This window comes from Hibiscus syriacus, unplaced genomic scaffold, assembly GCF_006381635.1.
Source record: "Hibiscus syriacus cultivar Baekdansim isolate YM2019G1 unplaced genomic scaffold, ASM638163v2 tig00112079_pilon, whole genome shotgun sequence".
Taxonomy (NCBI): domain Eukaryota; kingdom Viridiplantae; phylum Streptophyta; class Magnoliopsida; order Malvales; family Malvaceae; genus Hibiscus; species Hibiscus syriacus.
In genome coordinates this window covers 256,974-282,380 of record NW_024063250.1, presented here as the reverse complement: position 1 = coordinate 282,380, position 25,407 = coordinate 256,974, and the positions used below count along the sequence as shown (strand labels likewise).

Genomic DNA, 25,407 nt, shown 5'->3' with positions numbered 1-25,407 from the left:
AGTAAAACAAACAAACCTAAAATCAACCATTACGTAAGAGTTAAATCGTACTCCACGGAGTCGTATGATAGAAAAATTATAAGACCGACTTCCTATGTTCTTTGTGATCCCAATCAATAATATTTGTCTATATGATTTTTCTCTTAGGTGGATATTCATCTTTTTGGTTTTGGTTTGTATTAATGTTGATATTGTTTGACTATAATTTCTATTACATTTTTGTTTTAAAAAAATTATTTATGTTTTGTCTATTATACGGTACAAATATAGGGGCATAAAATTATTATCTCGTCCAGGGCATTAAAATTCATTGGACCGGCCTTGCTCGTTCTTCATTAAGCTCGTCAAAATTTGTTTTATTTTTAAAATATAAGTAAAATCTAATAATATTAGACAGAGCTTAATATAAACATAATTTAACAAAATTAACAAATAACATGATCAAAATAATGTGTGAAGCAATTCCGAAGCCTAAACTCTAAAGTAACTATCCACAAATACACCGAATTAACATATTACAACCAAAACAACAATCCACAAACACACCAAACTAACATATTACAACTATTCTTGAAAATTTTAACTACACATAATCAATCCTAAAAAAACAAGACAATCAAATGTCTTAAAAATTATTAAAAATAATAATGAGTTGTTCGTGAACTTATTGAGTTAAAGTCCTTGCTTGATTCTATTTATTAAAGTCTCAAGTCGAGTTCAAATTCGAGTTGAGTCAAATTAAATCAACTCGAACTGCTTACGAGTTGTTCAACTCAATTATCACCCCTAATTAGGGCTGAACTTTAAACAATCATTCACCAATTTTTTATATTTGTCAACGAAATTTAATCCTACAATTCTAATGAAAGGCAATGCTTACTTGTTTTCTAATTCATAGATAAAACCAGTTTTAATTTCTTAAAAGCCTTTTCTTCGTACATTGCATAAAATAAATGCTCCTACAAAATGGGTCTAAAATAGAACTGCAAGCCATGAAAATGTCAAAGCATCTAAGAGTGGTTCATTCAAGCAGCGGATTTCTCAGCTTCTTCTGCTGCCTCTTGCTCTCTCAACTTGATCAAAGATGCGGGTGGCTTCACAACAATGCTTTTCTTCCATTGCCTATCCAGCTTTCTCGACAATCGCTTGTTGATACCCTCCTCCACCTCTCGTTCTCGCTTAACAGTAAGCATGCAAGCAATCTATAAAGATACAACACGTTCTTTGTTATTACAATATCGTACTCGAAGTTTAAATAAGTCGTAAAAGTACCATTATCTTCACAAAAGAGACCAATAACGCATAACTAAAGGTCAGGCTTTAATTTTGTGCCTGGAGCATGCACAAAAAGGCAGTGTAAAAGCCAGCCAAACTAGCTGCTTTTTCTGGGTCCTTTTCTCAGCTAGAAATCTTCGCAGCAGAAACTTTTCTACTTTCTTTGGATGGTGAAACAAAACTACAATCATCTAAGAAATCAAGCAATGCCAATAACATGTTAAAGGAACAGAGATAATGGCAAAGCATTGCTCGTCATTGAGTAAACCAATAAAAGATAATGGCAAAGGCCTCTAACATTAAGTCCAAATAGTGCTCCTAATTTTCCAAACAGTGATCTTGATATTTGATCAGTGAACTGTCATAACATTAGCTAATCTCTGCTTTCACTCAATATTTAGACTTATTATCTTCGGCCCTGAAAAGTCTGATCCCAAAGCCCAGGTACATAAAGAAATGGCATAATAAAAAATAACTGGCAAAGATAACGGCTAAATGAAGTAATGAACTATAATACAAATAAAACCACAAAATCTTGGCGTGCCATTGTCAAGAACAACAACCAGATTTTCTCACAGTCCTTAAAGAAATACATATCATGTTTCCAACACTGTCCAGCATTCCATAAACACCGCTGTCCTATATGCTTCCATCTATGTCCTCTTTAGCCATCCTCTTACTCTATAGACAATGAATAATTCTGGTTTGACAAAAGAAAAACAATAATTACAGAACATGTAACCAACTAAAGGCAACAAATACGTGAAAAACAGCCTACCAAAGCCAACAATCCCCCCTCCAAGCTTTCGAACAAGGCATGATTTTCCATGAATAATTGAATATTTCCTCCATTTAGATAAAATGTTTTAACACCCTCTCTCCTTCCAAGCCCTAAATCATACAACTTTCCTTTTAAACTTCATAAGAGGATCGGTGCCATTTGGCAATAAGAACATTGGTTTCCTAAACAACACAGGCAAAAGAAAACCACCCAAAATTTGAGAGGAAAAAGACACAGAAGCAGTTGATTTCTCAACCTACTTAATAAAACTTGAAAAGCTTTATAGGCAACCAAATGTAGTAGCCAAAAAAAAGGTGATGAATCAATACACATGCACTTACATGCATACCTAGAAAATCATTTGATTCTCAGTAAAGTTCAGCAGCCCAATCTATATTAAAAATTGTGAGATTTGTGAATCGAAATATCCCTTCATTTGATTCTCCATATCTTAAGACTTAAAATATAACTAAAGTAATACCCAGATTCTGAAATCCCATTTGAACTTCAATTAAACTGTTAAGAGAAAATCATTTAAAACAATAAAATGTGTGTAGGGAGGATACCCTCTTGCGCATACGCCGAAATTCGCTGGACTTGAACTCATTACGAACCGATTTCTGAAGACGAAGCATAAAAAACTCTCCTTTCAACTCAACCACTTCATCGTTGATTTTCTCGGTCGTTTTAGCTCTTATTTCCTTCATTTCTTCATCTCGCTTAGCCATCATTACCACCGAAGACGAAGGCGGTGGTCTTCGAAACGATGTCGTCAGAGAAGGCAACCGTTGGGGACATGTGTGCTGGATCCTGACGCCGGTGAAGGAGGTTTTCGGGATTGAAGGTTTGGGTTTTGGAGGGACAGTTAAGGTTGCTGGTGAAGCAATTGAGACGCTCAACATATATGCTTCTTTGAATTCAGTTTTGAAATCGTGGCTTTTTTCCCCCTGCAAGTGTAAGCTCGCTTCTTTCTCGGGTTTTAGCACTCGGAATATAGATTATAGATGTGCTTTTTTTATCCTCCTTTTTTTTCAAAATGAAAAAATGGGTAAACTAAACAATGGTCATTAACATTTGAATATATTTATGTTTTCACCATAAAGTTTAAAAAATTATAAAATAAGTATAATCTGTATCTATTTGACTATTTATAACAAAATATTACTTAACTGTCAGATTCCACACGCATGATATGTGTACATCTTCAATAATTATAAACATATTTATAACAAATGGCTTTATTTGTTTCACCCAAGGATGATTGTCAGATAATTGATCGACTTATGATTCGAGACCATTTTGAGTGACTTGTTTTATTAGCAAATCAATAATTTTAATCTAACAGTCGAATTTTTAAATGGTGATTTTAAAGCAATATTAAATAGCTTGATTTTTATTCTTAACCGGAAAATTACATGTGTTTTCTTTTTTATTGTTACCTTTATTTACATACATGTGTGTTATTTTATTTTAATTTGTGACCATTATTCTTAATTTTTTACCCTCATTTTAATTATTAATACAATATGATATTTTATTTGGAAAAAAGTTGAACCATAAAAACTTGATTTTTTATGCAACAGTGTTGTGACGGATATGATAAAATTGCAATGGATGGACGAATCAGGAAAGAAAAAGCTTTTCTTCTAGCGTCAGCAAATTCTCAACCAAGTCATTAGACTTCTTGTTGTTGTATGGAGAAATAAAAATAATAGAATAGAGAATGTAACTCTTGTTGTTATTGTTCTCTAGGAAAGATCTTAAGTTTAGGTAGTTGTGTCTATGTATTCATTATTTATTTTCTAAAAATTAGAAAATCTTAAGTTATGGTATAAATGATTGTAGCATAACAATTAAATTCATTTTTTTTATTTAAACAAACAAATCCTAATTCGGTAAGTCCAATCAGATTGATTTTTATTTTGAACCAAGCTCGAATTTTAAAAATAAAGCAATAAATATCTTAAATTCATATTTTTAGTGAAAAAGAGGGGGGAAATCAATTTCTTCAGAACAATGCTTTCATTTTCAATGTCATTTATATAGAATATAATCTGCAGAAAGATAATATAAAAAACAAATTATCTGTATAAAAACAATATGAACATTAAAGAACCCAATCCCAATGAATGAATATCCTATAAGGTATTTTCCGAGACAAAACAAAATACTAGTTAGAACTCTACTTAATAGGAAGAACAAAATGAAGGACAAACCTTTGCCGTGTTTGCTAAGTTGGCTTGTGTATTTTGAAGGTTGAGTAAAATGCTTGAATGCTTCCTTTCTTGTTTAGTTGACACATTTTCAGTTTAACATGCACAACCCCCTCCTTGCTGCTCCGTATTCTGGGATGAATTGCCGCTTGACTTCAAGTTCACATCAACCATGTCTTCCTGTTTTGTCGAAGAAAGCGTTTCCATCCCTGGTAAAGCTGCAGCAATCTTGCGGAATAGAGGCTGCCATTTCACATTCATGATAAAACTGGCAAGTTAACAAACATGTATGCATATATATTTACGGGTATTTGTACGTGTATATGTACGACTATCCAATAGTTTTGTTTGGTTTGGTTTTCCACCTTGATGTTGAATCCTGCTTTTGCACTGGTTTCAAGGAACATAATTCCGAATTCACGAGCCTTGTTATCTCCTTCCTCTATAGAAACCTGCCTGTTTAATCGCCAAACGGTGTAAATGGAAACAGCATAAAGAATTACTCAAAAGCTTTTGTGTTAAACCCTCTAAAAGTACCAAACAAAGCAAATATGATCATCTTCCAGTGACATGGAAAACAGATCTAAAAGTTGAGCTTTCCAACTCAACACTGACCTTTTATCAACAAGATCAGTTTTGTTCCCAACAAGGACAATAATGACATCGCTTCCCCGTTCCGTGCGTACCACCTCAACCCACTTAGAAGTGTTCAAAAATGATTGCCTATCTGCAAGGACATATCCGAGTGAGGAATGTACAATAATTAAGGTTAACGTACTCCAATTTAATGCCAGTGGCTATCATGGGAGAGTAGTTTACCAGAGGTATCATACATTAAATTATGGAATCTTTCCATTATCCTGTCATCTAATGAAATCAAAAATAAGAAAAGGAAAAAAAAAGGTACTGGGGTTAGCTTATACTCACTAGCTACGTCATAGACAATTACTGCAACAGAAGAATCTCTAATATAACTTGGAATAAGACTCCTGAATCTCTCCTGGCCAGCAGTATCCCTGTGAAATTATAGATAAAACTCAATTGAAGATGGGACAATTGAAAATTTGAAGAGCATATGAACTTTATAAGCCAATAAATTAGATTAGCATGCGGTAATATACTCTTCAAACTGGTCATCAGAAACTGAATATGGCAGACTAAATTGCTATAACAAATTTCAAGTTCGACCAAGCATAAAGTTGTCACATTTCCTAATTGCATGCATAAAAGAGGAAATGCTGGGAGATTCGACAAGAAATGTTGCTTTTTACCGGCTGACAACAGATTACATCTGCCTTGCAAAAAAAAGCAAATGCTTTCTGGAACAAATTTGTAGTCTAAAATCTATATAAACAATCAAAACAACGTCCTTCAGTTCACAAGAATCGTGCTTAAATTCATTCAACATTTATGGAAACCGTTAGACAGTTGTATATGGCGTTGAACAGAGTTATCCAAGATTACATTGTTAGAGAGAGAGAGAGGAGGAAGAAACTGAAGTACCAAAGCTGCAATCGAACCGTTCTATCTTCGAGATACATTGTTTTTGACAAAAAGTCAATTCCTATAGTAGCCTGCAATTGATTTATATCAAAAACTCATGAGCAAATTATTCTTAAAAAAGCAATAATCAAGGAAAATAAACAGTCAAGTCACATATTCTATGATCTAGAGTAACGATATTCAAAATTCAAAGAGTTCGTAACAATTATGATGGGCTAAAAAATAGGAGAAATCTGTTTCAAGATGTTAAACCAAATTGATAATAATTCCTTGTACAATTGAAACAAGCATTTCTAAACTAAAATAATTTCGTTGGAGATCCAACAACACAATCAAATAATGATATTAAAACCGTGATTAATGCTAGGGATCAATGTCTACCTCGAACACGTCAACTAAATCAAATTCAAACAATGTACGAATCAGAGGAACTTGAGAAACGGTCAAATCTGGTTTGAATCCGTAAGAATCAACGAAGTGTTAAAAATAAAGAATGGAAAAGTGTACCTGGTAAGTGGTGTCGAATTTATCGTACATGAAACGGGTGATGATACTGGTTTTGCCAGCGGATTGATCGCCTAAGAACACCAATTTGTATTTGGCCAGAGGGGACACCGTCGCCATTTTTGCAATCTATTCTCTAGTTTTTTATTCTAAACGACAGAGATTCAGATCTGAATATGGAAGACAAATGATGTCTAAATTGTTGTTCTTATTTTTATAATTATGATTGATGGAAATGGATTTCCTTTTTTGAGAAAAAAAATTAAAGGAGAAGAAAAGGAAGGAAAGCTTTCAGAATCGAGTTTAATTCCCTTTATATATATATATATATATATATATAAAGAGCAGGAGAAACAGCCAACCTTGACGAGCAGGACGGCTAAGTCAAAATCTTTGAACCGGTTTCGTCTTTCCAATTTTACCCCTAGCACGGTAGCACCACCACAATGTTATTTTTATAAAATGGTTTAGATACAGAACAATTATAATTATAGTTAGGCTAAAATTTCTTTTTAGTCATTCTAATTGTATAAAAAAAATTGATTCCTCGTTTTTAATTATGAGTCATCATTTAAAAAATTACAATCAATTAAATGTCTTTAATTATAGTTTATTAGAATTTTTGTGTCTATAATGTAATGATTATTTCACTTAATTATTATATTAATCTAAACTAGTTAATTTAATAAATTTATTTTATTTATCTATTTATTGTGCACATTATGTTTTAAATGGTGGAATTACATATAAAATAATAGTGAAAGAAAATATTGACTCATTGATTATCAAATGATTTAAGATTTAACTAATAATGAATTACATTATAAGGATTGATTTGTAATGCAAAAGACAACTTATGATTAGACTTTTAGAAGGTAATATAAATAAGTATATTGTCCATGGAATCACCCTAAGCAGTTATCTCATGTTAGGATTCTTATATTGTATAAAGTCCGAAGAGGAGATGGTACATCTTGGCTATCAGAGGAGGTTGACACCTAAGTAGATATGTGTGTGTGTGTGTGTGTGTGTGTTTGATTGAGATTAACACATTGGGTTGAGTTCAAGGTGAATTAATCTAAAATATTTTTATGTATTTAATTCTCTTGAGATGTTTGAAATATGCTCTCTTTAATCCTAAGTAAATGTAGAACTACTTGTATGTGACTATGCTTTGACATATCAAAAACCGACGTGTCTCAAAGTAGTAAAGTAATGGTTGATATATTAGGTATGTAACTTATAAATGATATAGTAGAATTTACAGATATCAAATCATATCTCAAGTTACAAATGATATTATTTATTTTTTACTGCTTTGTTCAATTCAGTCATTCAAGCCATGATGAACAACTTCTCAATTACATGCATCATCATTATTCACTTCATAATTCATGCAATTTTGGACTCCCCTCCACACAACATAGCCTTGTTCTTTCTCTTCCCAGTTTCAGTCAGAATCAATTCAAATGTCCATGAAAGCAAGTATACCTATAATATGCCTTCTTCCTTGCCTATACTATTAGCCACCGAGTATAAATAAATCCTAAAACATATCATGCTGGGAAAACAAATTGAAACTTGAATAATTGAGGCAACTCTGAGAAATCCCCTTATCTACCTGCCGGTTGTTAGGCTTCTTTCTTTTTGACTTGGTATGGATATTTCTGGTATATCGAAATGCTGCTGATGACTAGCGGAAGAGCCACAAGACAATAAACAGATGGTGGTTTTCCTTCAAAAAGAAACTGCAGCATGGCTGTTACTAGAAGTGCCGAAACCAAGACAAACCCCTGCATGCATTTGAGAAAATTTTGTTGACGTGTGTCCTTAAGAAGATAATGTGGTACAAACAATAACTTCAGACAACAAATATATATGGATTAAAGTAAGGGTGATCTTTAGCTTTAATGCTCCATTGAAGAGATCTGTGTTCTTTACATGGACTGGTAAAATTACTAATTAAGAAGGAAGGTCAATGACTTTAAACTTGATATTCTTTTTTCTTGATGATCTACAATTATACGGAATTCAGAGCCCCCATGTTGACCTGCATCTTTTTTAGTTTTAAAAATTACTCTAGGCTTCAATACTCCCCATTACTTTATGTAGTTGGGGTTACCTTTCTCACACCACCAGCAAGGCTGGTGACAAGGCCAACAAGAATACCACAAAGAGCATTGGCTACAACTGGAATCTGAAAAAAGAAAAAGGCAATTGTGTTTAAACTTTAGAATGCATGTACCATAGCAGTTAACACATGAAACTATTGCCAACATAAAGTTACGGCATCCAATACAGAGAAACAGTCTAAATTCCCTACCTAGCCTTACTCTATCCTTTTCCAGCTTAATTATATGTCAAAAACATCCCTAACATTCTTCAGAGAAATTTTCAAATAAAATAGTATTACCAAAGTTAGTGGAGTCCAACCATAAAAGAACCCATGGCGTCTGATAGCATCTCCATCGGGGGACTTATAGGTACTACCCAGTAAGCACAAGCTTCCAACAATAGACATTTCTATGGTCATCAAGTATGGCGAGTGCTTTTTGACCTGAAATAAAGAAAACCTTAAGGAACGGAAAGAAAATAGGGAAGCCTTCAGTTAAAGCAGAAAAATAGTTGATTTCTCACCTGAGAAGCCCATTGGCATAATGCAGAAGCCAGACCAGAGAGCGCAGAAGCAACTAATACGGGGACAATTCCATAAAATAGAATTTGCTCGGGGTCACCACTGCTGCTGCCTTTGCTAGAGCCTTCACCAATGCTTAGAAGAACAGCTGCGATGATCAACAAAAACAGAGCCCCAATTTGTTGAATTGACAACCTATTACTACATAGTTAACCAAAAATTGGGCCAAATAAGCTCGCATATATCCCAAAATATCATTACTATTTTGTACATGTCAATAAATGCTATATGTCTTTGTCATGATGGTTTTGATTAAAAGATGCATTTTGAAAGGAAAAAAACAATTATAAGATCTATCAAATTCAAGAAACAAGTTATAATTAATAATTAAGTCATTTGGAAATCCCAAAATTCCAAAGCAGATAGACATATTGGTGAATTCTGAGCAAAATATTTAAACATAAACCTAGTTTCTAGCAATAATAGGAACCACTTGATCAGTACAAAATTCTCTAATCTAGGCATTTCCTTTCGATGGAGAACAATCAAAGGAGAAAATGATAAAGGACATATTGGGAAAGATACCTCAGTATGATATATGTAAATAAGGCAGTGAAAATGATTTTTGTCTGGTTCAGCATTGAGAAAGCAAGGGAATCCAGATTCCTGTAAGATATCTGCAACAAGCTATTTTGAAGTGCATAAATTGCTGCAGGAAGACCAGATGTTGTAAGTGAACCCATCAAAGTCCATTCCTTTGTCAGTTTCTTTAAGCTGCCATCTTTTGCCATGAGAATAAGAGAGCACACAACCTAGTAAACATGTTCAAAAGCAAATGATCTTAGAAGTTCATATTTTTAAATGCTAAAGGAGCTAGAAATAAAGGAAAAATCATTCGGAATATTACCTTGGCTACCTCACATGTCAAGACTAATGAGGTTACAATTACTTCTAGTCTGTAGAAGAAAAAAAGTATCAATTATAATAAGATATTAACTTGGACTTATCTTATTTTTCACACAATTTACATCTTTTATGCAATTCATGTCGATAGTCAATAAATGGAAGCTCCTCATACTACACATTTTGCTGTTGTTCTGCGTATCCTTTGACACATCAAAGGTAATAGTTATCCTTAAGAAGTTCTCTTATTTCCTGGCAAAGCAAGACTGTCATTGCTAGATCAAGCACTGAACCTGAATATAGACTCTCTACTGATAATAATTTTGAGGTACTTGAGTTGGATATTATAGGATTTAGATGTTTCATACACATTGCGAAACATCTTGTTTCATGGAACACAGCATCTTATCTTTGTTTCTTCAGCTGATCAGACTGCAGGCATTTTCGGTAGAACACATCTTCCTGGACATTTTCATGATCTAGAGTTCACTAATACTGATTCTCTCTTATTCTCTACATGATCTTAGTAATTAATGATTTCAGAATCTCGGTGATTTTTGTGTCTAATTCATAGATTTTATTCTTTATGTATGTAGCTTTAATTTAGGAGTTACTTTGGTAAAACTATCACCATATAAATAGAATGTTTTATAGCCCTATTTATATATTTCAACCTGCACATCATTGTTAAACTTTATTCGCGAAGATCACATCAAGATAAAAGATAAGCAACCATGAATACATTTGAGCAATTGATGCCAATAAAAATACGCATGACACGCTACTTTCCCACCATACTCCAAAGAAATGATCACTCAAAAATAAAACCGAATCCAACAGGTTATCAATTAGAAGCGAAATCGAAAGTAAATAACTAGAATTAAGAGATCAAAACATTTGGAGGGAGATTATTGACCTGGTGAAGCGTTTGGAGATAATCGGCAGGGCTCCGTATTGAAGAGCTAGCAAAGAGGAGTAAAACCAAACTCGTGGACTCAGTTTACCAGGGTTCAGAGCCGAAATTTTGGGGGGTTTAGCCGCCATTGCTGGCGACCGTCGCGAATAGTCTGTGTTGGATTTGTTGTTACACTACCAACGCCGTTCCTGGCCTGGACAATACGATGATTTTGCCGGAGGTTGATTCAAACTGGATTCTTTTTACCCTCGAGACGAGAAATCGCGGTTACTTTTGCCATTTGTCTTCGTATCTTCGTTAAGCCAAGGACGTTTCTTTCGCCTTCTCTAGTTTTAGACCTGGTCAAGGGTAATAATAGTCAATGATGGCTCAAACACTAAGTAGACAATCCGATACCATAAAAAAGGATAAACCATATATTTTAATCACTAATTTATTCCTACATTTAATTTTGATCACTTAACTATTATTTTTTTCAAAACCATACATGATATTATATTATATTTTTGTTTTAATCACATGTTCGACGATACTAATGTGATAATTTTATTATTTTTCTCTCTCATCATCAACAATTTAATGATATTTTAATAAATTATATTTAATCAATTATATACGAAACAATATCAGGAGAGACAAAAAAAAACAGTAACAAAAGTGAAATAATCTGATCTCATATGATATACAATTAATAGACATCTTATAACATACTTCCCTTGTAACATGATCATTGCATTACTCTTTTCAATAACATGAAAACCTTCATTTGACATTTATCAATGCAATAATACACATACAAATTCTATTTATCCAAACATATTACTTCGTGCATTTCTTCACATATTTACCCATAATAATATTAATTTATATCATATTATTATAATTTTATATAATCATATACAATCATAGTATACTTTGGCATACCATCAACATAGCACATGTATCTTTAATATAACATAGTATATACATATATCAAAAATATCTTTAAGATATTAAATATATGTTACATTTTCTAAAAGAAATGACCATCTAGCTCAGTTGGTAGAGCACAAGATTCTTAACTTTGAGGTCGTGAGATCGAGTCCCACGGAGGGCATTTCATAATTCGAAAGTCTCTTACGGAAGCTGCTCTCAACCTGGTGTTGGTGGTAACTTACTATCTTACCTCCCCCTTACCCCATACATATGAGAAAAAGGGACATCCATATATTACATTTTCTAAAAGTTCAGGGTATGTGCATCAATTTTTATTGAAGACTGATAGGTGATATTTATAATGCAATTTATAATCGATTTTTTAACATAAAATCATGCAAACAAAATAACAAATAAAATAAATCTTGAAAGAGTGTATTAATATAATCAATACACAAAACAATCATATAAGACATAAAACACAATAAACTTCATAAAATAACATTACAGATTATCACTTGAATATACATATTGTCTTTCTAACCAATTATTATTTTTGGTCATTATCATTTATTCTTCACATTAAGAATTAATTTGATTTTATTTCAGTGAAATTTACTATTAATACTTTTTGCTTATATATTTTTAATACTTCATAGTTATACACTTTCTTTTATTATCTATACATCCATACCCTTGATACAAAAATAAGTTACTAAACTTACCTCGAAAAATGATTTGGTGTTTAAAAAAATATTCATTAAAAATTGGTATCTAACTTTTTTCAATTAAACTTTTAGGTGCCTGTTATATTTTTTAACTTTTTAATACTAAAAATATTAGTTTTAATAAAAAAACTTAATTTATTTACAAAAGAACCCCAAAAATTAATGAAATTATAAAATAACTCTAAAAAACTAAAAAATTTCATTTCAACTTGTTACCAACCATGGAGCGTCAAAGGATCACCGACAGAGCGAGGACGAGGATGGGTTTTGAGCGGAACTACACGGTGGTTCGAATGGTAGTGAGAGTGTGGCTTATGGATGTCGAGATTGCCAGAATCGACGAAAAACAACGATGGTGCCTTAAAATCCGACGAACCTTCAAACACTTCTCCATGGAAAACAATGGTAGCTTACAGCGAAAGGCCAATGAGGGTTTGATCGGAAGTCAACGTCGGGACTAAAGACAGTGGCAGTAATAGTCACGACTGACCGGACGACGACCATGGAAGGGAGAGAGTGGAAAGGGAGAAGGGGGAGAAAAAGAAGAAGGGGGCGATTATGTGAATGCGGGGTGATTTGCTTATTTTAATACAAAATTATTTTATTTTTTAAATTTTTTAAAATAAATTCCCAAAATTACTAGGGCTTAATACGTGTCACTTAACGGTCAAATTTAACGGCCGTTACAGTCTAGGCACTTGAAAGTGCTCCGATGTAAACATTAGGCACTTGAAATTGCTCCGATGTAAACGTTAGGCACTTAATTTTAACGAAAAAATCTTTAGAGATTAAAACATTTTTTTGTTATAAGCATTAAAACGTTTTTCGATGCAAAATTTAAACACTTATTTTTTATATTAAATCTTAATAATATTCCTCCAAACTCTCATTTGATCACACAAAGTACACTTATATTCATTTTCGGGATATAATGATATTTTTATAGTTCTTTCATTGTACTATCCATTCAAATAAAATTTCGCACAAGGCTTAACATGATATACATATTATGTTTATGGCATTATTCAATACCAAGCTTTCATTTCACATTCCATAACACACATCAACATGATGAACTCTCTATTATTTTTTAAATTTCAAAACATATACTAAATACCTTACACATATAATAAATTTATTGTCCTAAGTTGCATTCATATAATGTCTCAAATTACTATAATTTGTATGATTCATCAAAATTGTTTAATTTTTTATTTTAGGTAAATTATATTGGTATTTAAATTATTGATTAATGAAAACATATCGAATTTTGTAAAGATCTATTATTTTATAAAGGTGACCATTTCAACTCAATTGCTCCATTCATAATGTCAAAATTTAAATTTTTAACATTATTTAAGAGATTTACTGCTTTATCTCGTTAAACAAATTAATAATATTATTTAATTTAATTTATTAATATATATATATATATATATATATATATATCATAAATGGGATTTAGAAAAAATGAATATGAAATCTATATTAAATCCTTACATAAGTTTTTATGTTGACAATTTTAAATCAATTTATTAAAACATACCGATGGCATATTAAACTAATTTTAAAGCAACAAAGATAAAGTCAATGAAGATGAAAAGGAGAGGGGATGATTGTGAACTATGGAATTGGTAACACGTGCCACGACCCTTCGACAATTGTATGTGTAGGGACCAAACCATCGTCATACGACCTACTTATATTTTACTAATTTCAATATGAATGTTGGGTGCATAATTATGTGTCCGTATTGATTTTTATTATATTTTTATATTGCATATTTTTTTTTGATAGAAAGTGGATTGTTTGGGTAGTTCTGCGGTGCAGCGCCTAAAAAACGGTTAATATACGGCGTGATCGGTTAAACAATTGACCGGTTAAAATTTATACCGGTTATGTTATATTATTTAACCGGAAATATTATAAAGTACAATAACATACTAGGTAGCGCTTATATAATGTAATAGGTAGCGCTTATATTTACCTATTTTATAAGTAATCCAGTATATTTATACCGATAGTATTGCAAATTTACCTATTACATTATATTATATTGAAAGTGTCCATACTTTTTATAAAAAGGATCGATACTTCTTTTAAAGTTATGTAATTTATGTTTCAATTTTTTTTAATATTGTTTCATGTTTTCCACCTACAATATTAATTTAATAATTTCATTTGCACAAAAAATTATTTGATTATTTGATATTTTATAAAATATTATTTAGAATTTTTAATTTAATAATAATATATATCGTAACGTAAAAAATAAATCATTAGACGCCTATAATTACTAAATTAATATCTTAAAACTCACTCAAAAGATAACCTTAAATTAATGTTTTCCACAGTGAAAAAAGTATGGACACTTTTATAAAAGGATAGACACTTTACAATATAACCACTACCTATTACATTATATAAACGATACCTATTACATTATATAAGCGCTACCTATTACATCATATGTTTACCTATTATATTGAAAGTGTCCATACTTTTTATAAAAAGGATCGATACTTTTTTTAAAAGTTATGTAATTTATGTTTCAATTTTTTAACAGTGTTTCATATTTTCCACCTACAATATTAATTTAATAATTTCATTTACACAAAAAATTATTTGATTGTTTTGATATTTTATAAAATAATATTTATAATTTAAATTTAACAACATTAACCAAAGATAATAATAAATATGTAATATATGTTTATTGTTTTTAATTTAATAATAATATATACAACATCAAACACATTCCAAGCTATAAATTACAAGCTAAGGACACTTGAAGAAGCAAGAGAACAACTATCCAAGCAATCAAAAACGAGAAAATCCCAACATGATAACAACTGAATATATCATATCAATGTTCAAACTCAAGTTGTAGATTTTGATTTCTTTTTGCTTGGCATCATATGAGATTGAATTTTGATTTCCTTTTGCTTGGCACCATATGAGCTTTGGATTTGATGAGCATCGGAAGTATTTCAGACTTATGATTTGGGTGATACTCAGAAGCATTTCGGACTTATGATTTTAGTTGCTATTTGTTTACCACCCAGATCATACGCCCGAAACGTTTCTGACGCTTTAAAGTTGACCAAAAAATACAATGGTCGGGATTTCCCTCGCGTTTAAACGTTGGAAAAAAACAATGGAAATTAGGAATAATCAATGATAACATGCATATTGGCTTGGGCTAATATTTATAGTGGAGCCGAAATATATATTGAAATTCAAACTCAAATTGAAATTTAAATTCAACTCCAATTACATATGAAATGAATTTGAAATGCAGTGTTAAATTGAACATGAAAATTGCATATTGATTCATACTATTCAAGTAACATGCTTTAAGAACCATCAAGCTAAAAGACATATTGATTGAGTTCAAAGCTGAGTTGTGAGTTGATGGAGTTGTCACACTTGTCACATGGTTGGAATAAAGTAATTTGATTTAATAATTTTATTTGCACAAAAAATTATTTGATTGTTTTGATATTTTATAAAATAATATTTAGAATTTTTAATTTAATAATAATATATCGTAACGTAAAAAATAAATCATTAGACACCTATAATTACTAAATTAATATCTTAAACTCACTCAAAAGATAACCTTAAATTAATGTTTTCCACAGTGAAAAAGTATGGACACTTTTATAAAAAGGATAGATACTTTACAATATAACCACTACCTATTACATTATATAAACGATACCTATTACATTATATAAGCGCTACCTATTACATCATATGTTTACCTATTATATTGAAAGTGTCCATACTTTTTATAAAAAGGATCGATACTTTTTTTAAAAGTTATGTAATTTATGTTTCAATTTTTTAACAGTGTTTCATGTTTTCCACCTACAATATTAATTTAATATTTTCATTTACACAAAAAATTATTTGATTGTTTTGATATTTTATAAAATAATATTTATAATTTAAATTTAACAACATTAACCAAAGATAATAAAATATATAATATATATGTTTATTGTTTTTAATTTAATAATAATATATACCGTAACATAAAAAATAAATCATTAGACGCCTATAATTACTAAATTAATATCTTAAAACTCACTCAAAAGATGTATATACCTAAATATGTAGTTAACAAACATACCTAAATATGTAGTTATTGTACATACCTAAATTTAATGATAATATATACTTGTAGTTATTGTACATACCTAAATATGTACTGCGAATTTAATGGTGTACCCACCCTTTAACTACCACTACCAATGCCACATCCTATTGAAAGCAACACGACTGAAACATGTTCAAAATGAACCTTTGCTTACATCTCCATCAACTCCTGGAGCACTGAACTTGCACAACAAAATTTTTGCCATGGATAATACTGATGTAGATAATGTTAAGCCAACCGAGGAATGCCATGAAGTACATAATGTTGATGAATCTGGCAGATTGGTTGGTCAGCTCTTCTGTTCACGTGATCAAGCTTGGCACTTTTACAAGGGATTCGCACGGGAACATGGGTTTAGTGCACGTAAGGGAACAACACGGCTTGACGTGGAAGGGAATTTGAAGACACAAGAATTTTGTTGTTCCAAAGAAGGGTTTCGAGTATCAAAAGTCAATACTGTTGATCGTCAACGTGCTCATACGCCAGTCACAAGAACAGGATGTAAGGCTAGAGTCGTAGTTACAGCAACAAATACAAACGATCAGTGGGTTATAAGTAAGTCTGATCAGAAACATAATCATGCATTGTGCACATCTGCTATGACACCATTTATGTGTTCTAATAGAGCTGTAAGTAAGGCTGATATCGATGAGGCAACAACATTGAAAGAGGTCGGTGTTGGCACGTCACAAGTAATGAACTATTTAACGCAGCAGGCAGGGGGCTATCATAATGTTGGATTTACACATAAAGACCTCTACAATGCACTTCAAAGAGGTAAAGCAAAGGAAATCGTCGATGGGGATGTGAATGCGCTTATTGCCTACTTTGATTATAAGAAACATGATGATCCCGGGTTTTTTATGACATACTCGGTAGACGAATCAGGGGCATTGTATAATCTTATTTGGTCGGATTCTACATCGAGATCGGATTACACATGTTTCGGTGATGTAATTGCGTTCGACACAACGTACAAAGATAATTTGTATGGTCGACCAATTATGCCTATTGTTGGTGTCAATCATCACCATAACACAATTGTGTTTGCCACTGTCATAATCGCTGACGAGACGTCTCAATCTTTCGAGTGGGTGCTACAGAATTTTTTAGAAGTCATGATGAATAAATCACCTATTTCCGTTGTAATCGATGGGGATAGGGCAATGCAGAGGGCTATCAAATCTGTTATCCCTTATGCTAAGCACAGATTATGTTCTTGGCATCTTTCTTGCAATGCACAAGCTAACATTGGTGACCCAAAGTTTACAGCAGCATTCTCAAAATGCATGGCTTCCTGGTGGACAACCAAGGAATTTGATATTCAATGGCGTTCGATTGTTTCAGAATTCAACGTCCAAAAGCATCCATGGGTGATTGAGAAGGGAAATACACGACACTTATGGGCACAAGCATATCTAACCAGTCATTTCTTTGCCAATATTCGCTCAACACAAAGGTGCGAGTCTATGAATGCTTCACTAGCTATTGCACTAAAACACAAGAAGACATATTTAGATGTTGTTCGTGCAATTGAAGATGGAATTAGTAGAATGCGTATGAACGAGTTGAAAGCGGATTACCGACACATTTTTCTTCCAATCTGGACATAAAGTACCGACACAAGATTAAAAAGTGTCGATATAGGTTGTAGACCTATTCGCGCATAAAACCGGTATATTTATAATATGTTGAAAGTGTCCATACTTTTTATAAAAAGGATCGATACTTTTTTTAAAGATATGTAATTTATGTTTCAATTTTTTTTAAGTATGTTTCATGTTTTCCACCTACAATATTAATTTAATAATTTCATTTGCACAAAAAATTAGTTGATTGTTTTGATATTTTATAAAATAATATTAAGAATTTTTAATTTAATAATAATATATACCGTAACGTAAAAAATAAATCATTAGACGCCTATAATTACTAAATTAATATCTTAAAACTCACTCAAAAGATAACCTTAAATTAATGTTTTCCACAGTGGAAAAAGTATAGACACTTTTATAAAAATGATAGATACTTTACAATATATTAAAAAAGTATAGACACTCAAATGTATATGTACACATAGAAGCAAATATGGAATAATTAATGAAAATATACACACAATATTTAGACCAAAATATAAATACACAAGAATGTTCAAATAATGTACCGACAAACAAAATTAATCCGATGAAAAAGGGTTGTTTCTAACGAAGTCCGGAACATTAGAGGCCTTCAACAAATTTCCAAATACTCGTATGTTTCCGCCTTTTTCTGAGGACATACATAAATAATTTCAATTATCAAACTAATGAGGTGCAATTTTACTAACAATAAATTAAATTCGTATAAGCATGAATAAAGTTGTGTCATACCTAGAGCTTTTTCGTTCGAATGGGAAGCAGCGTCAAAGGTATGTGGACATATGTAATTGTATTTCTATATAAACACATAAGTTGTTAAAATAATCAATGTCTGAACACCTGTTCAACTGGAAAAACATATTGCATAAATGCAACTTACCGGATTATAAATCATTTTTTCCGCTGAATCATCGACCAAAAGTGTATTTAGCTCGTTAAAATCTGGACACGCGTTCCAAACATCATTGAGATCTTTACAGTAGGTAACAGAATCGTATGTTTTGCATTTTTTTTGATCCTGTTCACAAACAGTCGAACATAAATATGTAGGAATCATAGACAACGAAAAGTCAGCAAACTGTAATGACATTCATCTTACCCACACGAATAGAAAATGCTCGGAAAATACAGGTAGTTTCTCAAGTACACGGTCGACGTTATGCCTGAGATTGTAATCAAGTTTGAATGTTAACATTCAAATGTATTAACGATTTTGACTACAGTAATTCAATTGCCTCAAACATGTTCTAACCTCATCTTTGAAGACCAAAGGGCAACAACAAAGTTGTCGACACAAAATTGCATAAATTCAAATAATCCTCTTCTGAGGACAACATCTACAACATGAAGAAAAATTGCATAAAGTTCTACGCTTATATGTTAAAATAATGGATACAAAAGAATAGAATTAAAACCTGCCGGCAGTCTTGGGATGTAGGCAAGGACACCATTGAGATCAAAAATTAAAAGTTTTCTTGAAGGCGGCGTTGTAGACACGATATACTTGTTTGATCATCATCTTCATCATCATCATCATCATCGTCATCATCTTCATCGCCAGCTTCATCGTCATCATCATCGTCATCTTCATCGTCAGCTTCATCTTCTGCGACCGCTTGGTTGTCCACATCTGTTAAAAGAAAATAAAATAAAGTTCAGAACGTGTAAATGTTAAGAAACATAGATAATGAATTACCTAACTCGTTTGATGTCGTTGACGTAATTCGTTACGCAACATGGAGACTTCACGTTGCAATGATGAAATATCGGATCGCATTCCACTCACAAGGGAATCAATATGCTCCCGAAAATTGACCATGTATTCCATCACGGTCTTAATTGTGACATCCTGTGCAACTGGAGCTTCTTCCATCATTGCGTCTCCACTTGGTTGCTCTTCTTCATGGCCAACGGGGTCCATTTCCTTCCTCTCTTGATCTAATCCGACCTCCTTGACACGCTTCCAACCGAGTTTTTCAACAAAATCATATCCCGCTTTTTTAATAAATACCATGTCAATCTTGCGGGTTAATCGAACAGGGGCGTCATGCGAAAAATCAACTTCCTTCTTCTTCAACAGATGGGTGATGACACATCCATATGGTAGTGTAGTTGAATTGTTGCTCCCTTTGTGACCATATATACATTGTATTAAATATGAGTTTTGCAATGTTTGGAGCCGTTTTGGATTTATACTTTGCTATCCACCAATAATCGCTGTCTCGAAGCGTTGAATGTTTTCCCCCACTAGGCCGGATATACCATGTGAGCATTTTGTGAAACACTCTCGACTCTACATCGAGGTGAATTGGGCTATTTCTAGTAACCCGTTTAATTGTAGACCAATCTACACCATTTTCATCTGAATCCCCTGTATTCGCTACACCTAAACCCTCCGCAATAGTTTATGAAGATATATATATCCTTCCCCATGACATGTGTATTAATTCCTATTATATTAGTCTTATTAGGCTCGTGCTGTAAGGAAGCATTGTTGTAGAAGACTCTAACTAGGTTGGGATAATATCTTGGTTCTACACCAAGGAATTCAAGCCAACCCCAAGATGTAAATGTGGATTTAAAACTAAATGCATATTTATCATCAAACAAGAAACCCAGGTCAATGACACGTTCGGGACGAATCTTCCTTACTTTAAAACTCGTCTGCCATCTTTGTTTCTCCAGTCGGATCTAAAGTTCAGAGTTTCGAAGGACCTGATTTCCTCAGAAGAATCGTTTGTTACAGAAGGAGGTGGTTGAGAAGAACTGGGTTGAGAAGAGCTTTGAGAAAGACCTCGCTTCTGACGCTGACGTTTTGGAGCCATTTTGGTTGGATGCTACCCTATTACAATGGAACACAAACACATTCAGGATAAAAACTCCAATATAGAAATCAATCAAACCCATAAAATATCGATAAATTTACCTGAATCTGATCGTCACTTATGATAACGGTAGAAGAAAGAGGAAGATTTGCTTGCTTGCCTTTATGTTTAGGGTTTCTCGATTAAGAGTACTATATCGTAAACGGTGGAAAAACACTTGATATTTAAATTAGTATCGACACAAACTATATTAGTGTCGACACATTATTTAGACATATTCTCTCATAAAACCGGTATACTTGTACCGATTAGATTGAAAAATTACATATTACATTATACTTTTGGGTTCGATGATTTTGGGATCGACACTTTTTATATATGGATCGACACTTTATGGGTGCACCCTGTTTTCCATTCATTCTGGAAAAAAAATATCGACACAAACTATATTAGTGTCGACACATTATTTAGACATATTCTCTCATAAAACCGGTATACTTGTACCGGTTAGATTGAAAAATTACATATTACATTATACTTTTGGGTTCGATAATTTTGGGATCGACACTTTTTATATATGGATCGACACTTTATGGGTGCACCCTGTTTTCCATTCATTCTGGAAAAAAAATATCGACACAAACTATATTAGTGTCGACACATTATTTATACATATTATCTCATAAAACGGTATAATTGTACGGTTAGATTGAAAAATTACATATTACATTATACTTTTGGGTTCGATGATTTTGGGATCGATACTTTTTATATATGGATCGACACTTTATGGGTGCACCCTGTTTTCCATTCATTCTGGAAAAAAAAATATCGACACAAACTATATTAGTGTCGACACATTATTTAGACATATTATCTCATAAAACCGGTATAATTGTACCGGTTAGATTTAAAAATTACATATTACATTATACTTTTGGGTTCGATGATTTTCGGATCGACACTTTTTATATGGATCGACACTTTATGGGTGCACCCTGTTTTCCATTCATTCTGGAAAAGAAAATATCGACACAAACTATATTAGTGTCGACACATTATTTAGACATATTCTCTCATAAAACCGGTAGACTTGTACCGGTTAGATTGAAAAATTACATATTACATTATACTTTTGGTTTTCGATGTTTTTGGGATTGACACTTTTTATATATGGATCGACACTTTATGGTAAATTTGCCTTTTACTTCAAAGTATCAACATGACCCTTAATGTGTATAAGAAACATGTACAACAACATACTGCTAACTTTTCTCATCTCATTCATAATTATATTCACATACAAAAATATAAATCGTATACAAAATTATAAATCTTATACAAAATTAACCCTACATTTACATCATTGCATCCTTTTGTTATTCTTATGTAATATTGCAGCTTTTGTTATCTCCTGTCTTCGTTCATTTTGATTGTGGCTTACGAGATCGTTTAATATTCGCGATCAATCCCAGTCTCCAACAACCTATATTCAAATTGTCAGAACGTTAAGTATTGTCAACTACAGCATTCAATCTACGACTTTTAACAATTTTACCACAAACGATTTTTTCTATCCACTTACAAAATCACCAGTTGCCCCTGTAGAATCGATCGATTCCATCCACATCATCACATACATGCCGCAATCATATCTGTTACAAAATTTGAAAACCACACATGTCAATTATGATGGATACTGCATAAATTAAGCTTTCTATTTGTGATAACATCTCATACCCATTCAATTGCTTATTCTTCTTATGCTCCACAAATTTGAAATTTTTCAAGGGATACTTTCCTAGAGATCCACAGGACTCAACCCAAATGCGTTTCTTATTATAAGAATCTAATATTTTAATCTGCATTAAAATAGAAGAAGTTATGCACCAAAAAAATTATGCATTATAATTTACATAATGTCCTTTCATACATACATACATACCAATCTCTTAGCATCCTTCACTCTCTGTTTAGTTGTTTCAGTTGTAAACATACTATCATATATTGTTACAACACGATCTACCATATCCAACACCAACAGATACCAATGTGAATTATGGTAGTTTATTGTGATCATGATCTGCAACAAATTTCACACCCAATTTGACAAAATTCAACATTCTATATCCGAAAACATCATTTGCAATTGGTATGGTGTCTTACCTTCTCACAGTCGGTGAATTTCACATAGTTATCCAATATGACACCCTAGAAGGTAGAAATACTCTCAACACTTTCTTTGTTGTTGGCATCCAACGCCTGTTGCTGTAATTACGCAACAAACATTATTAATTTACCGTCTATAACACTACTTTTCAATATTATTAATTTAACTCACCACTAAGAGGTATGGAAGGTAGCCAATCCTCCGGAGTGACTTTTGAGAATCGTAGCATATGGTCCAGGCGAGCAAATCGATAACCTAACAAAATTAATTACACAATCAGAACATATTCAATAAGTTTTAACATTTTCTACTTTCTACTTACCACACCGCCAACCCATTCCGTAGGCTTCAACGTTGCAACGTCGTATACAGTAGCGAATTGATTTCCCATTGAGATTACAGAATATCTGTATGAATCATTAGGATTAATATGTTGTCATGAAATATTTAAATCACTCACAAAACAATATATTTCACTTACCCCGATTCTAACTCGCTATTCCATAAATAATCACAAATTGCAGCTTCGATGTCATCAATTCCGCTTGGAATATCCGCTTTTTTCAACCTACAATTTTGCATACAAATTTTTGTCACACCAACATAATAAAAATCAAATTAAGTATTCTTTTATTAAACTTACCTTTTGCTTCTTCTTCTGGGGTGCAGGACATTCCGAATCCAAACTGCTGCTATAACACTCTCCGGTGTATAAATGACATCGACTTCCTTCCTCCTCATTTCTTCCATCTCTTCTTCTTCTCCTCTTCTTTTCTCTTCATATTTTTTCAGTTCATCGTACTTTTTTTCTACATAGCTCTTCATCTCTTTTATTTCACCCTTCAATTGAGCTCCTCCATCCGAGTATTTATCAACCACCCCCTTCACCCCCGTAAGTTCACTCCTCAAATCTACAACCTCCTTCACCACTCCCTCAAATTTTTCTCCCGTCACCATCTTAATATCACCCTTAACACCCCAACTTCTTTCACCACTTCACCCCTCAACACCTCTACTTCTTTCACCACTCCATCTATTTTTCCTTCCACTACCCCCTTATGCCTCTCAGTGTATCTTCGACTCTCTCGAGTTCTCTACGACTCGATCAAGTTTCTCTTCGACTCTTGATTGTCTTTGCATGATTTCAAATTGGATTTTTTTTATATAAGCCAATTCATACATCAAAATGTCGAAGTTACTCTGTTTTCCCTCACCGTCGTCCCCCTCACCGTTATCCCCCAATACAACCATCTCTCATTTCTTCTCCTCTGCCTCCTCTACATCCTTGCCAATAACCTTCAAAATTAAATTACAATATTAAGACATTGATTATATTCTTAATTATTTAATTACATTTATTACCATTTCTTGCTTCTTCCCTCTATCCAACTTCAACTTCACCATCACTCTAACCATCTCTTCCTTCCCCTATGCACGGATGCGTGCCACTCCGGTTCTTTCATAAGCCGGCACTGCCTCACAGCCCAACCAAAAATCGAACAGTGCAACCTGCATTTATAATAAATTTATATTTTTATATAAAAACACAAAAAAGTGATTCAACTCATTACCTCTAAGATTGCTATGCACCCTTTGAGGTATCTCTGGCTGCCCTTTTTAAAGGTGATTATTGATTCAATCAATCTCGAATGGATATTCAGCCCAATTGAATTCACCCTTCAAGCCTTCATCGCAAATGAGCTTCATATATTCCTTGTTCGTGACGTATCACCCGTTGGACAAAGAAATATCCCGACAAGGTACAATAGAACTCGGGCCTTCAGCTCATCCCCCCAGTAAGATCCACTTTTGATATCCTCTTCAACTTCAGCATATGTCACCTTATGATTCAAACCATTTGGAGGCAAGTGCTTTCCAGTTCTTACTCCTACAGACTTCTATAACACTTTTGCCTTTGTTTTGTATCCCCAAGACGGCTGCAGCAGTCGATACCCCCAGAGGGAATGAATAATCACCATACTTAGCCATACATTGACTGACATCAAATTGTGCCATCAAGGATCGACACAATTCCCTCCGAATAGGTCGATCCCTTACTCCGATCAACGATCCAAAACCTATTCTCCCAGCACATTCAACTGACCCTTCTCCTTAAGGTGTTTAATTAATAAATTCACCCTTTTAATGCTGCATCTTGTCGACACTTCCTACATTTTTTAACAATATAATGTTATAGTTCTTATATATTTTGTATCAACGTATTTACAAGTTTAATG

At 32.8% G+C, this 25,407-nt stretch overlaps 3 protein-coding genes across 4 annotated transcripts; all 3 read right to left on the bottom strand.

Annotated features, from left to right (window-relative positions):
* Positions 1-937: 937 nt before the first annotated feature.
* LOC120174395 (50S ribosomal protein L29, chloroplastic-like) lies at positions 938-3,011 on the bottom strand. The gene is made up of 2 exons (XM_039181258.1): positions 2,623-3,011; positions 938-1,202 (listed from the first exon to the last, which is right to left on the bottom strand). Exons 1-2 carry the CDS (start codon positions 2,956-2,958, stop codon positions 1,026-1,028), a joined length of 513 nt encoding a protein of 170 aa, XP_039037189.1. The 5' UTR covers positions 2,959-3,011; the 3' UTR covers positions 938-1,025.
* A 1,352-nt stretch (positions 3,012-4,363) lies between these two features.
* On the bottom strand, positions 4,364-6,532 carry LOC120174404 (ras-related protein RABH1e). Of its 2 annotated transcripts, none has more exons than XM_039181266.1 (6): positions 6,280-6,532; positions 5,773-5,843; positions 5,182-5,285; positions 4,885-5,059; positions 4,635-4,725; positions 4,364-4,512 (listed from the first exon to the last, which is right to left on the bottom strand). In XM_039181266.1, exons 1-6 carry the CDS (start codon positions 6,394-6,396, stop codon positions 4,366-4,368), a joined length of 705 nt encoding a protein of 234 aa, XP_039037197.1. In that variant the 5' UTR covers positions 6,397-6,532; the 3' UTR covers positions 4,364-4,365. The 2 variants fall into 2 exon arrangements, with proteins under 2 accessions (XP_039037197.1, XP_039037198.1); XM_039181267.1 differs by having other exon boundaries at positions 4,885-4,996; positions 5,197-5,285; positions 6,280-6,530.
* A 1,219-nt stretch (positions 6,533-7,751) lies between these two features.
* Positions 7,752-11,051, bottom strand: LOC120174405 (UDP-N-acetylglucosamine transporter ROCK1-like). The gene is made up of 7 exons (XM_039181268.1): positions 10,731-11,051; positions 9,819-9,867; positions 9,497-9,723; positions 8,914-9,112; positions 8,690-8,833; positions 8,399-8,473; positions 7,752-8,069 (listed from the first exon to the last, which is right to left on the bottom strand). Exons 1-7 carry the CDS (start codon positions 10,856-10,858, stop codon positions 7,908-7,910), a joined length of 984 nt encoding a protein of 327 aa, XP_039037199.1. The 5' UTR covers positions 10,859-11,051; the 3' UTR covers positions 7,752-7,907.
* Positions 11,052-25,407: the final 14,356 nt, after the last annotated feature.

Excerpts from the sequence above, each read along its gene's own strand:
- LOC120174395 (XM_039181258.1), bottom strand. The coding sequence starts at position 2,958 with ATGTTGAGCGTCTCAATTGCTTCACCAGCAACCTTAACTGTCCCTCCA. Across the intron at positions 1,203-2,622 it reads TTCGGCGTATGCGCAAGAGG|ATTGCTTGCATGCTTACTGT; the intron begins GTATCCTCCCTA and ends GTATCTTTATAG.
- LOC120174404 (XM_039181266.1), bottom strand. The coding sequence starts at position 6,396 with ATGGCGACGGTGTCCCCTCTGGCCAAATACAAATTGGTGTTCTTAGGC. Across the intron at positions 5,060-5,181 it reads AGCTAGTGAGTATAAGCTAA|CATTAAATTGGAGTACGTTA; the intron begins CCCCAGTACCTT and ends GATAGCCACTGG. Across the intron at positions 4,513-4,634 it reads AAGCAGGATTCAACATCAAG|CCTCTATTCCGCAAGATTGC; the intron begins GTGGAAAACCAA and ends GTGAAATGGCAG.
- LOC120174405 (XM_039181268.1), bottom strand. The coding sequence starts at position 10,858 with ATGGCGGCTAAACCCCCCAAAATTTCGGCTCTGAACCCTGGTAAACTG. Across the intron at positions 9,868-10,730 it reads ATCTCCAAACGCTTCACCAG|ACTAGAAGTAATTGTAACCT; the intron begins GTCAATAATCTC and ends TTTCTTCTACAG. Across the intron at positions 8,474-8,689 it reads GTTGGACTCCACTAACTTTG|ATTCCAGTTGTAGCCAATGC; the intron begins GTAATACTATTT and ends TTCTTTTTTCAG.